Source organism: Belonocnema kinseyi, chromosome 8, assembly GCF_010883055.1.
Source record: "Belonocnema kinseyi isolate 2016_QV_RU_SX_M_011 chromosome 8, B_treatae_v1, whole genome shotgun sequence".
Taxonomy (NCBI): Eukaryota; Metazoa; Arthropoda; class Insecta; order Hymenoptera; family Cynipidae; genus Belonocnema; species Belonocnema kinseyi.
Genome location: NC_046664.1, coordinates 106263149 through 106276326, shown reverse-complemented (window position 1 = coordinate 106276326; position 13178 = coordinate 106263149). Strand labels below are relative to the sequence as shown.

Sequence of the window (13178 nt, the reverse complement as noted above, 5' to 3'; positions counted from 1 at the left end):
TTTTTCAGAAATTTAATATTTTCATAAACGTGGCTATAAAGTAGTTGACAAGAAAAAAAATGATCTTTAATACTATTGCACCTACCGCAACAAGCCAAACCTGTTAATATTTGCAATATGATAAGTATTAACACCATATAAATACATTGCATAAAAACTATGTTTAGTAGAAATAATAAGTATTTTAAATGCTGGCATATTTCAACTAAAATATAATAGCTCCTTTGTGTAAGCGACAGTGCCGCCTCTTTCGTCTGCCACTCTGCGGGGTTTTGAAAGCATGGTCGTATCTTCTCTGGGCGCACTCTAAGTGCACATGTTATCAACTATCCGGATAATATTAAACTAAAATTACACATATCAATACGCAATAAAATAATATGAAATAATTTTAAAAAAGGCATTTTTGAATTTTTAAAAAAAATAAGATTGGAAAATATTTTAGGATACGTAAAAATAGAAAATAAATATTTTTTATAATAAAAATAAATAATAATTTGTAGGGCTATGCATTTCTTGCAAAGTTTTCTAAATATTTAATACTCAGCATGGTTTAGATTGGCAGTGCAGCAGCAATTTAACAGGTCTTCGTTTTGAACTTGACCTGCTCCTTTGTTAAAGGTGAAAGCTCGTCAGAGTCCCAAATTACCACATTCTTATCGTAATCTTATTGCATTTCTACATATGTATCTGTCATATTCCATTGTTAATGATTAATATTTCAGTTTAAAATCTCGATATTGGTATTAAAACTGTGTTAGTATTTGCATTCTATTAAGTTATTCATATAATTAATATTATTGTATCAATTGGAATTAATGATCAATTATTATTCATTTAATTTTCAATAAGTAGTGACTTAGTGTCTTATTTCAGTTAAAAATAATGACTAGCAATGTGATTTTTGTTAATAAATTACTCGATTGCTTTAATAATACATAATTAATTATTAGATATGTATTATTTTAATAATTATAACAATAATAATGATTTAATAAATTTATAATTATAGCAATTTCATAATGAATACAAAATGAAACATTTTACACTTTAATTATTGTTATTATGATTAATTAGTATTAAATATTTATTAAATACTATTTATTTAAAGAATTTCAACGATCCTGATAAAAAATCACTCGAAAAGATAATGGTAAATAAAATTATTTGATATTTAAAAGAAAGTTACAATGAACATTACCTATTTACTAGTTACTACTGATTAATTAGGATAAGGCACTGACGAAGAAATTTAAACCAAAACTAAAGGCGTTACGAGAAAGTAGTATTTTTAATCGTACCAGTAACAAATGAAGCCTACGAAGAATAGTATTCTTATATTGAAGAAGGAAAAGAGTTCACAAATCCTGTCCCATCTCATATTATGTTTATCGGAAGGTACAAAGGGCAAAGCATGCCCCTTTAATTTATTATTATATTATCCATGAAACAGTGAGATGAGCACTCCATCAATGACCGTGGGCCTAGTTTAGGAATCAAATAAATCGGACCATCCGGCTAGCAGTACGCGTGTATAGCGAACAATGTTCGAGTTAAAAAAGGTTAATAATTAATCATTTACTGAGTGTAAAAGAAAAAAAATCCCCTCCACAAAAATATAATTATTAAGAACAATGCAAAGTGATACATATCAGCGCTGATAGGGCGGGGTGCAGATGTATTATGTGCGCGCTATACAGCCCTGAACTGAGGAACCAGAAGCTGCGTGCTACTGTGCTTCAAAGCCCGCCTGCTTCTTTGAATGTACCGCTATACTTCAATGAAACAAGTATCCTCACTTTGTCATTATTAATCGAACGTTTTTATATGGTGTTAATTCTTATCCTTTTGCAAACATTAACAGCTTTGGCTCGTTGCGGTAGGTGCAATAGTATCGAAGATAATTTTTTTTCTTGGAAACTACTTTATAGCCACGCTTATGAAAATATGTAATTTTCGAAAAAGATAGAAATTATTAAGGCTCTAAAGAATAAATAAAAAAAATCGAAATTTTCTAGGCAAATTTGACGATACAGGAGCTTTTCAAAGTTGACCTATGTTCTCGACGTGCATTACTTCGGTGCTTTTCGGCAAATAAATGATGACAGCTCCTCACCACATTTTTGCACAATAACCATTAAGCATGCAATCGACGAAAAAATAAAGACACAATGGCATAGAATATACAGTTTTTTGTACCATTTTTTTTCTCTGAGATATTCACGCCCAAAACTGACCGAATTACATGAAAAAATTATAGAGTAGACCGTCTAGACTCTAATCTGGCGCAGATCCGACGGTCTACTTAGAGGCTGGCCAGACCAGTAAAACTAGTATTTTTGAGTATTTTGTCTATAAATGTTCATTGTTTCTGCTTAGAATGAATACCTATATATTACATTTTTAAACATTATATTGCAAATAAAATTTCTAACGCTACGGGGTTTCGAACCTACATCTATACTCGAATCTATCGATGTCTATACTATCAGAATTAAAAGTCAATGAAAAAAACCATCCTCATAAGCTACAACTCAAAAAAGTTTTAAAAAAACCTTTTATCAGCTCTTTTTCCTCATTAATTTTTTTTTATTACTATACGACATCATATACAGTAAGGAGGTACTATGTAGTCATAGGGGATATAATTATATAACTTTAACATACATTGCAATCCGTCGTGCATCTGTGTAATTCAAAAAAGTAGTAAATAGTCGATTTTAATTACGTTTTTAAATCCCCCGCGCTAGATATCTAGCGCTTATTGGCCAAAAGCTTCGAGCCTCGGATGACGTCCGCGAAAGACGTACACCTAATTCTGAAAGAAGGTTATGTTCCCCAGGATTTACCACGCATTCCAGATAAATAATGAGGTACGAATTAAAAACAATGTAACACAATATAAGAATGTGTTCACAACAATTCTCGGGACGGGGTTTCTTTGGGAAAATTTTCTTAAATCTTTGTTTGCGAAATCTTTTTTATACGTTGAAATCATCTAATTATTTGAAATCTATAGTTAGTAAAAAAAATCTTCTAAAATGTTTTGAAACCTTTTCAAATCTTTTAAATGATTTAAAATGTTTGAAATCTGGTGTACTACCTTTTCAAAATCTTAGAAACCCTTTACATCCTTCGAAAGTTTAAAAATCTTTGTGAAATTGTTATGAAATATTTAAAATATGACATACACGCCTTTATAAAATGTTCAATATCATTTTAAATATTTTAAAATCTTAGAAACATTTTGAAATCTTTAGTAATGTTTTGTAATATGGTGTATACTCAAAAATCGAGTGGTGAAACTCTTTAAAATTCTGTTATATGGCTATGGCTCATTCTAATTCTGAAGCTGAGTTAATATTGAAGATTTCAGCTAATAATTTTTATAATTTCTAAGTCAAATATCACAAAAATGTATACTTTAACATTCTATGGTAGCGGAGACGACATTTTCAAGGTCGTTGAACACCCAGCTTATAAGAATAATTCGTCGCTTCTTACTTCTCATCATTTGTATCTCAGATTCATCGTTGCAATTTTTATAATCATACGGATTACAATTTTCGTTGCAGTTAGTCAAAAGCGTTTGGTTCACATATTCAATTCATTAAGTAAAACAAGAGGTTGAATCAACAATTAATTACGTACAACCTGCAGATATTCACTTTATTTAATTAATTAAGTTCGAAGCACAAAACGATTTTGACACTTGTCAAACGTCAAATATCACTCACGTACCGTTACATTGGTAAAAATCAACTCTAATTTTTATGAAAGCACTTAATGCACGTTCCGAATGTATTTGTGAACAATTTTAATGTCCTGTTACATTTTTTTAAATTCGTAACTAATTATTTATTTGAAAAGCGCGGTGAATCCTGAGGAACATAACCTTTTTTCAGAATTAGGTTATACCTATATTTTGCGCACGTCTTCTGAGTCTCGAAGCCTTTGACCAATCAGCGCTAGATTTCGAGCGCGATAGGTTTGGAAACCGAATTCAAATCGCCTATATAGTACTTTTTGCATTACACAAATGCAAGACGGGTTGCATTGTATGCTAGAGTTTATATCGTTATATTCCCTATAACTACATAGTAAACGTCCTTACGTACATGTTAAATAAATTTTCATTTTAACGGAAATATAAATATAAATCAATGCAAATTTTTTGGGTTTCGTAGCATAAGCGCAAAAATTATCTTGCAAAACATTTTTTATATTTTTTTTTTTGTAAAGAATTTTTTTCAAGATTTTTTTTAAAACGATTTTTATTCCAAATTTCTATTAAACAATTTTTTGCAGACTTTTTAAAAATAATTTGTTTTCAATATATCTTTTTAAAAAAATTTTTTAAATTTTGTTTAGCAATTTTTTTGTCGCCTATTCCCACTAATTTTTCTTCGACTAACTTTTTATTTTTCAAGAGGGGCAATTCGCTCGGAAATCAGACAGTAAGATTTTAGAACTTATTTACTGATCACGTCTGATTCCAAACGATTTTCTCTGATTTTATTGTTAACCTAAGTTAATACTGAGTTCACGCAAGGTTTTCTGAATTCAGTTTTAGTATTAGTCGAGAATAGTCGAAATCCTCAAGTTTGGAATTTTACGCTTACCAGATCTTTTTGCCACTGATTTTTCATTCAACGTTGAATTTTACTAATTGGGCTACCTAGCATTTGGAATTGTTTCTTCAAGCTGTAGAGTTGATCATTTCATACGTCTCATGTTAAAATGTATTTTCTGAAGGATACACGGAGAAAAATGGATGTCTAAATGTAGGTGTTCAAAGGATAAGATTGTACCACCTAACATGGAGATATTCATGCCAAATATTTACTATATTTTTGAGATGTTGGCGCAAAAAATTTTAACTATATTTAACGACTATATATTTTCTATATTACATTTATGGAATATTACAATTTTGAAACATTTCAAAAGAATCAAAATTAACTATCCTTGCATAAAATTGGATAACGATTTTTTTCTGTACAAAGTAGGGAACAAGGATCTCAAGTTGGAGGTTTATTGACTCAACAAATTTGACAAAATGTTTATCAATTTAAAATGAAATTTGAGTTTAAGTAACTTAAAATAGATAGAATTTTTAATTCAGATTATAGATCGTTCGTTCTTTGATTATTTATCCCGTTTTTATTTTGAATAAAAAAATATTTAACATAACCTCAACTTGACTGAATGTATCATCTGATCGACATTTCATACCCTTTATCTGTTTTTCCTTCGTTTACGAACATTAAAGCTTGATTTCAAATTCACAAATAAGTTATCAATTAATTCCTTAAATGACCACAAATAAGTAAGCTCCTCAATATTTACAGGCGTTATTTGACATAACCATACATGTAAGTCTCGGATATTTTAGCTGAACATTTTGAATGCTAGGGAGTAACATCTCACTTTTTAAGATCTACAGATGCTAACTTTGAACATCTAGATTGTTGTCCTATAGTTCAACATAAAATATGTTAACCCTGAACATCTAGATGTTACGTTTGAACATCCATTTTTCGCCATGTAGTTGTGAAAATGTGTTATTGTAATAGTTAATAACAAGAAAATTATAATGTTTAAACATGAATAACATCTTTCCTGTAAACGGCTAAACGAATATTAACAACTTTTGCATCAACAATTTTATTTATGAATTTCTGTAATAGAAATATGCTTTTGAATTAAAAAAAAATTTATTAATGAAAATATAATTCCTTTGTAAGCAATTTCAGATTTTTCTACTCATATGAGAATTTGCATCTCACATTGTACTCCATTATATTAAAATTTGATCATTTTTAACTTTTACAACAATTTTTGTTTGTAACCGAAACTTGAAAAAATATTTTATCAATGTCTATGATAAGAATTACATCGTATTTCATCCAGAGTTTCTCGCTAAAAGTAACGTAGAACACCGTGAGATGAAAATTTTGTTATGAGCAGAAAAAATCTTAAATTTTTTATAAACAAATGAGATTTTTATTAACCAATTAATTTTTGTAAATTAGAAGCATATTTCTTTAATAGACATTCATTAATAAAATTGTTGACATCTCAGCTGTTAATATCTGTTTCGCCATTTACGAGAAAAATGTTAGTCCTTTGGAAATATTATAATTTTCTTGTTATTAACTTCGACAAACAAAAATTTTTCGCCACCTAAACTTCAGAAAATATCTTTTAACATGAAAGCTATTAAGTTTAACTCAACAGATTGAAAAACATTTCTAAATGCTAAGTAGCCCACTTAGAAAAATTGATCCTCGACTGAAAGTCCAGGAATCAAACAAAAAAATTTGCTAAACAGAAAATTTCGACTACCTGGACGAATACTACAACACTATGTAGGTCGCTTTTTGGCTTCGCAAACTTTTTTGTGTGGCTGTGTAATTATTGGTACATTTATGTACCAATATTTAAATAGATCAGTTGATTTCAATATTTAAAGAATACATTTATATAGCAAGCTACATAATTTTTTTCTAAAATTTCACCTATTCGACTTGCTTCATTGAATCAATTAATTGCATAAATTACAAAGTAAACCAAGTTTGTACTGTGAAAATATCAACCTATTTTTATCTTTTATAAAATATGTCATCGTTTCTTCGGACTGGATAAAGTTTTCCAAAATAAATAAGATTTAAAAAATGCGATTAAAAAAATATGATTAAAAAACATTAAATGCTCTCACAACAGTGAACACATGCTTCCACAGGCTTTCACGGCAACCAACGAGACAAATGCGCATACTGTCGACGCATGTAAATGCTATAGTCTTCACACGTGCTACTCTTCGAGCATTAACACTAACTCTAGTAGAGTTAAACTGATTTCACTGATTTCCATTACTGAACTCAGTGAATTCACTGGGTTCCACTGAGTTCAGTCTTGAATTCACTTGAGGCCAAATGATTTTGTATGATTTCACTGTGATCTCCAAGTTTAACTAATGTATAAAAAAGATTGTATTTATTTTAAAAGTTTTAGTCGCTGATTCCATTGAGTTCATACTGATTTTAAAGATTTCGACGAGGGGCGATTCAATCGGAAATCAAGGGATCTAATGCTCATTTAACTTGATCGAAATCTTAGAAATCAGTATGAACTCAACGGAATCAGCAACTGCAACTTTTAAAATGAATACAATCTTTTAACATTTTTTTTTACCTCACTAATTATAGAGTGGGTGAGAAAGTTCGGCAAGACTCCTAAAAACCACCCTTAATATATCCACACCTAAAATGTTCAAAATGACAAGTTTGATTCTCGATATTTGAAAATATAAAAACGTCAAAAAATCTCTTTTTTATCTCACTAATTATAGAGTGGGCGAAAATGTTCGGCAAGCCCCCTTAAAACCACCCTTAATATATCCGCACCTAAAATTTTTAAAATGACAATTTTAATTGTCTATATTTGAAAATACAAAAATGTCAAAAAATCTCTTTGTTTACCTCTCTAATTATAAAGGGAGTGAGAAATTTCACAAAAAACAAACAACTATTTATATTTTACCAATTTTTCTACGGTAATTTGTTCAAAAATGTTTAAAGTACCAACATGAATTTTTTCAGATTTTTCCTATTATTTTTTCAATACAAAATTATGCTTCAAAGTTCACTGTTTTTAAAAGCTATCAAATTTCCTTACTTTCATCAAATTTGCAGATCTGTAAGCTATAAACAAATTTTTAGAATATTACTTTTCGGCTCATTAACGTACAACATTTGCACCTTTAAAATGATACCTCTTTCATTAACCTACCATTTTTTCTTCACTTACTTTTTTAACGTCAAAGCCAGGACTAGAATTTTCTCGTCGATAGTAGTTGACAACGATTCAAAATTACATGAAATGTAATTTTTAAAAAATTGATTTTTAATAATGTTTCATTTCTAATCTTGTTTGATTTTAGACAGCCTGACAGTTTTTTTTTAAATGGTCAAAAAACTTGGCTGCTTGAAACTTAGAAATTTGTATGGTATGGATGGTGGTCTAGTCCCAGATCTGGGCCAGAGTAGACCGTCAAGACAAAAGGCGAAAAAATTCTGTTAATAGCGTTAATTTCGTCTTTTGCATAATTTTAGACATATACTTTATTAACAAATGAGATGATAAATTGTGCATCCATAAATTTAAGGGATGTTTAAACACTATTAGTGTTGATGTTCATTGGCGTGTATTGTACGCCCAGGAACCAGGCGAGTAAGCGTTGGATGTAGAGTCAGCCGCTCGACGCGGGGTTATTATATCGTTAAGCCATTTAATTATCTCGGCAAACTACTCCCCGGAATATTCGCCTCCTCCCACTCATCTAATCTCTTACTCTATCTTGATCACAGTATATCTCGCGCATGTTGTCTCTCCCTCTCTCATACATTCTCTGGCACCCACGCAGTTTGGCTTGGCCTGCCTAACGAGTATACACGTACGATCTAGCCTCAACCTGCTCAACCGACACGCTCCACGAACCGTTAAAACACAGTTGAGCCAGTTTACGATTTGTCTGGCAGCGCGAGCGGACTGCCTGTACAATTTCCCTCAGGTACAACCCTTACCCCGACATCAGTTATACCATTACGCCGAAATGCTCGGTTTTACTTCAGCGGCTGGCGCGTTCGCGCAGAGTTTATTACCTCCTCTTTGCTTCCGCCCGGGAGCGCGAATTCGAAAGCCTTTGCACCGTAATAATTATCGACTTCGCGATTCCGTAACAGTCTTCATCTTTGTTGTCGAAAGTCCTTCCTCCACGTAATAGCACTACGTCACGCGCTAATGCGACGATTTTGAATGAATTCTCCCGAGAATGATGCTTCCTTCATGGCTAAGCTTCACTTCCCTTACCTGACCAAAAGATATTCATCCAACCATTCCACGCCCAGAACTTAATTAATTTTACGCTTTTTGGTTCAACTACTGCACCTTCAGGTGCTTTCCATTTTCGGCCCTTTGACATTAAAAGTCTTCGGAAACAACCCTTAGTATGTGAACCAAAATAAAATACATGGAAGTTGGCAATCTTAAATGGTTCGGCGAAATCGGAAATCCGTAGGACCGGAACACTCTACATAATAATCGAAATCTAGTGATAGAGAAAGAAGAGGAGAGCCCATCGAGTAGCAGTCTGCAAAGATCTTTGCTTGTAAGCCTCGACACTCCTGCAACTTCTTGCCAGGTCCCTTCTCAGCAGTTTCAGTTCGGTTACCGTTTGCTGACTTGGCGAAGATTGCGAAGAACGTAGACCAAATTCAAGTGGAAAGCTTTCAGATTTCGGATATTGGTCGCTCGACAAGGCCAACCCCTTGGAATAAATTAAATCCATTATTTTTAACTCGGGTTCAGTCAACTTCTTCTGCCCCTTCAAATTTTATATTCATTCTAGTGAAAATTCTTGACTTCTTATATAAAGAAATTCATATTTTTTGGTCCTTTATAGATTATCTTGCAATTAATTTGAAAATAAAATTAAAATGAGCAAAAAGTAATACTTAAAACACCTTTAAATTCGATTACGAGAATCAATTGGAAAGATAGCTTTGATATATGAATGCAGTTTATACCATTAGGAATAATTAGCGAAGCTTGAGGGTAATTAGACACATTCGGAACTAGGGATAGAAAGTCGACTTTCGACTTTACCATCGACTTTAAACTTTTCGACTTTCATTGTCGATTAATCGAGACGTAAAGTCGACTTTCTTGACTTTTTTGTACCGCAGATTTTTTTATTTATATTTACATCCTACAATATTTTGTGATAAAAGTTAATTTTTTCACGGTCAAGAGTGGAGTGAAATCGGAAAACGAGGTTCAAAATGACATTTAGAACAAAATTATGCACCGATTTTAGATTTGTTTTATTGAAAAATTCAAAACTAAATTTTCCAGAGAATGATGAGGGTAGATTTTTTTTTAAATTTAATTCTGATAGAAATGTAAACAGCGCAAAAAATATCGATTTTTTTTATTTCATTTTTTAACTTCTTGACAAAATTTTTCTTTTACTTTTCGTCCCTTGGATTTAATGCACAAGGATGTGAGTTATAAACAAATTGTATTAACAAATACTTGAAATTAGAGGTTAATCCTCTTCAAAGTATATTTCTGCTCTGAAATCGTTTGCTTTCATCGTTGGGATGATACGTTAACATTAAAATTTAGGATTAAATGTTATTTGTTTATTTTATAAAGTCGAATGTCGATTATTTGTTAGTACAATTTGTTTATAACAATTAAATATGTAAGTTAACCATTTTTTATTTATTTTTTATACCCCTGTGCATTAAATCCAAGGGACGAGAAGTATAAGAAAATTTTTGTCTAGATGATAAAAAATGAAATTAAGAAAATCGACATTTTTTTCGCTGTTTGCATTCAAATAATAAATAATAAAACAAAAAAATAAAAAATCTACTCTCACCATTTTCTGAAAAATTTAGTCATAAATTTAAAAAAAATCTAAAATGGGTACATAATTGCGTTCTAAATGTCATTTTGAACCTCGTTTTCCGATTTCACCCCACTATGCGGTTCCTCATTTAACCACAATGTGCACCGGCATGGACAAGTAGCAGCCTTGCACGGGATTGGATCGCGCTTTGTGTTCGTGTGGGACACGCGCGGATAGTTTGACTGCGCTGTCACGCACAGCAACAGCTGGAAAGCAGACTGCAAATGTATTTTGTATTTAGCGCACGGCAGTAAGCATAGTTCATTGAAAGAAGTCGAAAAGTCGACTTCAGGAGCCCAAAGTCGATTGTGAAAAGTCGACTTTTGGACTGTGAAAGTCGAAGTCGACTTTACTAACCCTATTCGGAACAACTAATTTTGGTTTGAATGAGCCCTTCGAAAGCGTCGAGATATTTGTGATTCCATACAACATGAACCTCGCCAATAAAGCCTACACAATCGGGGCACAAAGAGATGACAATATGAGATGTCTCTGCGGCAGCGGAAAATTGAAGTTCCATTGCCTGTAAAAACCGAACGTATCGTCGTTTCATAACTTCCTCCGTATCGAGTAAAAGAATCCTCCTCTCATCTAACAGTGATTCTGATTGAGACGAAAGTGACTCGTCTGGAAATCTCATGCTGGAATAAATTCGACTTATTCGCTAGATAGGAATAGACATGTCCTCGAGGTATCTAGGAATCACATTGGGAGAATCCAAAAGGGTAGTAAACTCTGAAGAATCGATCAAATGTGGATTGGGAGGGGAAATAGGAAAAAAGAGAGAAAAAGAAAACAGGAAAAGAGAAATAAGAGAGAAAAGAAAAAGGTAGAATTTCATTCTTTGCTGGCTCTCTTTCCCTGCTTTAAATCACGTTTTTCCAAAGCGAGTTTCCCGTTGTGAAACGGAGATTTGAGATGAGGGGTGAAGATTAGAAAGGACTGGGAATGAAGAAGATGAGAATGGTTAAAGGACCGTTTAAGAGGGTTGGAATCCTGGGGATCCTGCTAAGGATTTGTTGCACGTAGCGACAACGCCGCGGATCCAAGGAAGTCCCCACTCCTCTCTTTCTCTCACATACACATACACACAGTAACACCTATGGCCTGGAAGAAGCAGAAATCCTGATTAGTCGGTGCTCATACGCCAAAGCACTATAACCTATCTGGCCAAGAACCCCAGGAAGATTCTGGTATAAGATTCGGAAGGAAGAGGGTGCGAGTTTGAGGTAGACTGAATGGTTAAGGGGTTGAGAGAGTCGAAGGAGGGCAAGAAAGATGGAGAAACGGAACGTGGACGGAGGTGGAGTTGGAAGAAGCGGAGTCGGGCCGAGCGAAGCCGGCGGCTTAATAGGGAGGAAATTGAGTGCTCGAGCAATATTGAAGTGGATTCGGGATTCGCGAGAATCGAGGGAGGAACGTATCCATCCATCCGTCCGCTTTCGGATTCCTTGGGCGTACATCGACTTCCTTCAACTCAAGCTCAGCCAGATCAGCGGTTCTCATTCGTCTGCGCAGTTAGAATAATATACGTGGGAAATTCACGTACGGTAAATATGGTTAAGCTGGTTCCAAGATTCCGTTCAAGTGCCATACGAATCGTACCACTACGTTATCTAACCAACATTAATCATCTCTTCTCCTTCCACAAATAAACTAGACCTTTTTTTAAAACTAATTTCACTTTTTATAACTGAAATATAAGGTTTCTAAACTGATTCACCAGAATCTAAAGATTGGTTCAATGTTTAATTACTTTATGACTTTAATTAGAAGTTGAGATAAAGTCTAGCTGTAGTTTTTAATTTGAATAAAATGAGTCGCATTAGCTCTTTTTGGTCTGGTCCAAAGATCATTAATGACGCAATCGTAATTACTTACCCCGATAATGGCGTTGAGTTCTGACACAGTGACTTGTTTGGCTCTTTCGACAGCGGTGGCCACTTGTTGTTGATGCTCTTGCGAGAGAAAAGGAAGAATCTGAGCAATAATTGCGTTTAATCTTTTCGCGATCTCAGTCTGAAAAAATAAACAAGATACAAATTAATTAACAATAAGAGTAAGCACCATAAAAAATTAACCTACATTCCACAATGCTACAAAAATGCTCACAATCTTAGTTACTGGATTCTTATCTGAAGCTTCAGCTGGTAAATTACCATCGGCATTTGTCTTCTTCGTGACCTTTTTTAAGTCGATAACAATTTCTTGCTGTAACTAGCCTTTCTAATTAATTATCTTCTCGCTATCTTTCTCAAAAAAGAAAGAGAGTAATTACTTTAGTGCATCTAGAATTCCTTGTTTCAAGTAGGTCGAGGATATCAACAAGTCTCAGTTTATGATGTTTATGGGATACGCGAGATTGCAGGAAGTCGTTAGTTATCCAAAGCTACCTACTCGATGCCTCAACAAGAAAACTTAACTGAACAGTAACCGTCGTCAAGGTATTGGTATCCACGCGTCAACTCAGTAATTAATTTGAACCGAGGTAGTACGAGACTTGCGATACCGAGTACTTGCAGTGTAATCCCCCATTTCAACGAGCAGTTTAATGCGCGTGGAGAGACCGATACTGGTCTTTCAACACACATAAACTAATTGCATACATTTACCACTCATGAAATCCTGTGTAATCAGTGACTTCCGCGATTTCCTGACCAATCTATGTAGCACTGTAAACTGATGCAAACAGTCAATT

General features: G+C 33.2%; 1 protein-coding gene across 2 annotated transcripts in view; it reads right to left on the bottom strand.

Annotated features, from left to right (window-relative positions):
- LOC117177948 (protein groucho-like) overlaps nucleotides 1–13178 on the bottom strand; it is a 201259-nt gene that overhangs the window by 28714 nt on the left and 159367 nt on the right. For both annotated transcript variants that reach the window (XM_033369078.1, XM_033369079.1), the window contains exon 5: nucleotides 12362–12499. In XM_033369078.1, coding sequence (XP_033224969.1) covers nucleotides 12362–12499 — 138 coding nt within the window. The remainder of the gene's footprint in view (nucleotides 1–12361; nucleotides 12500–13178) is intronic.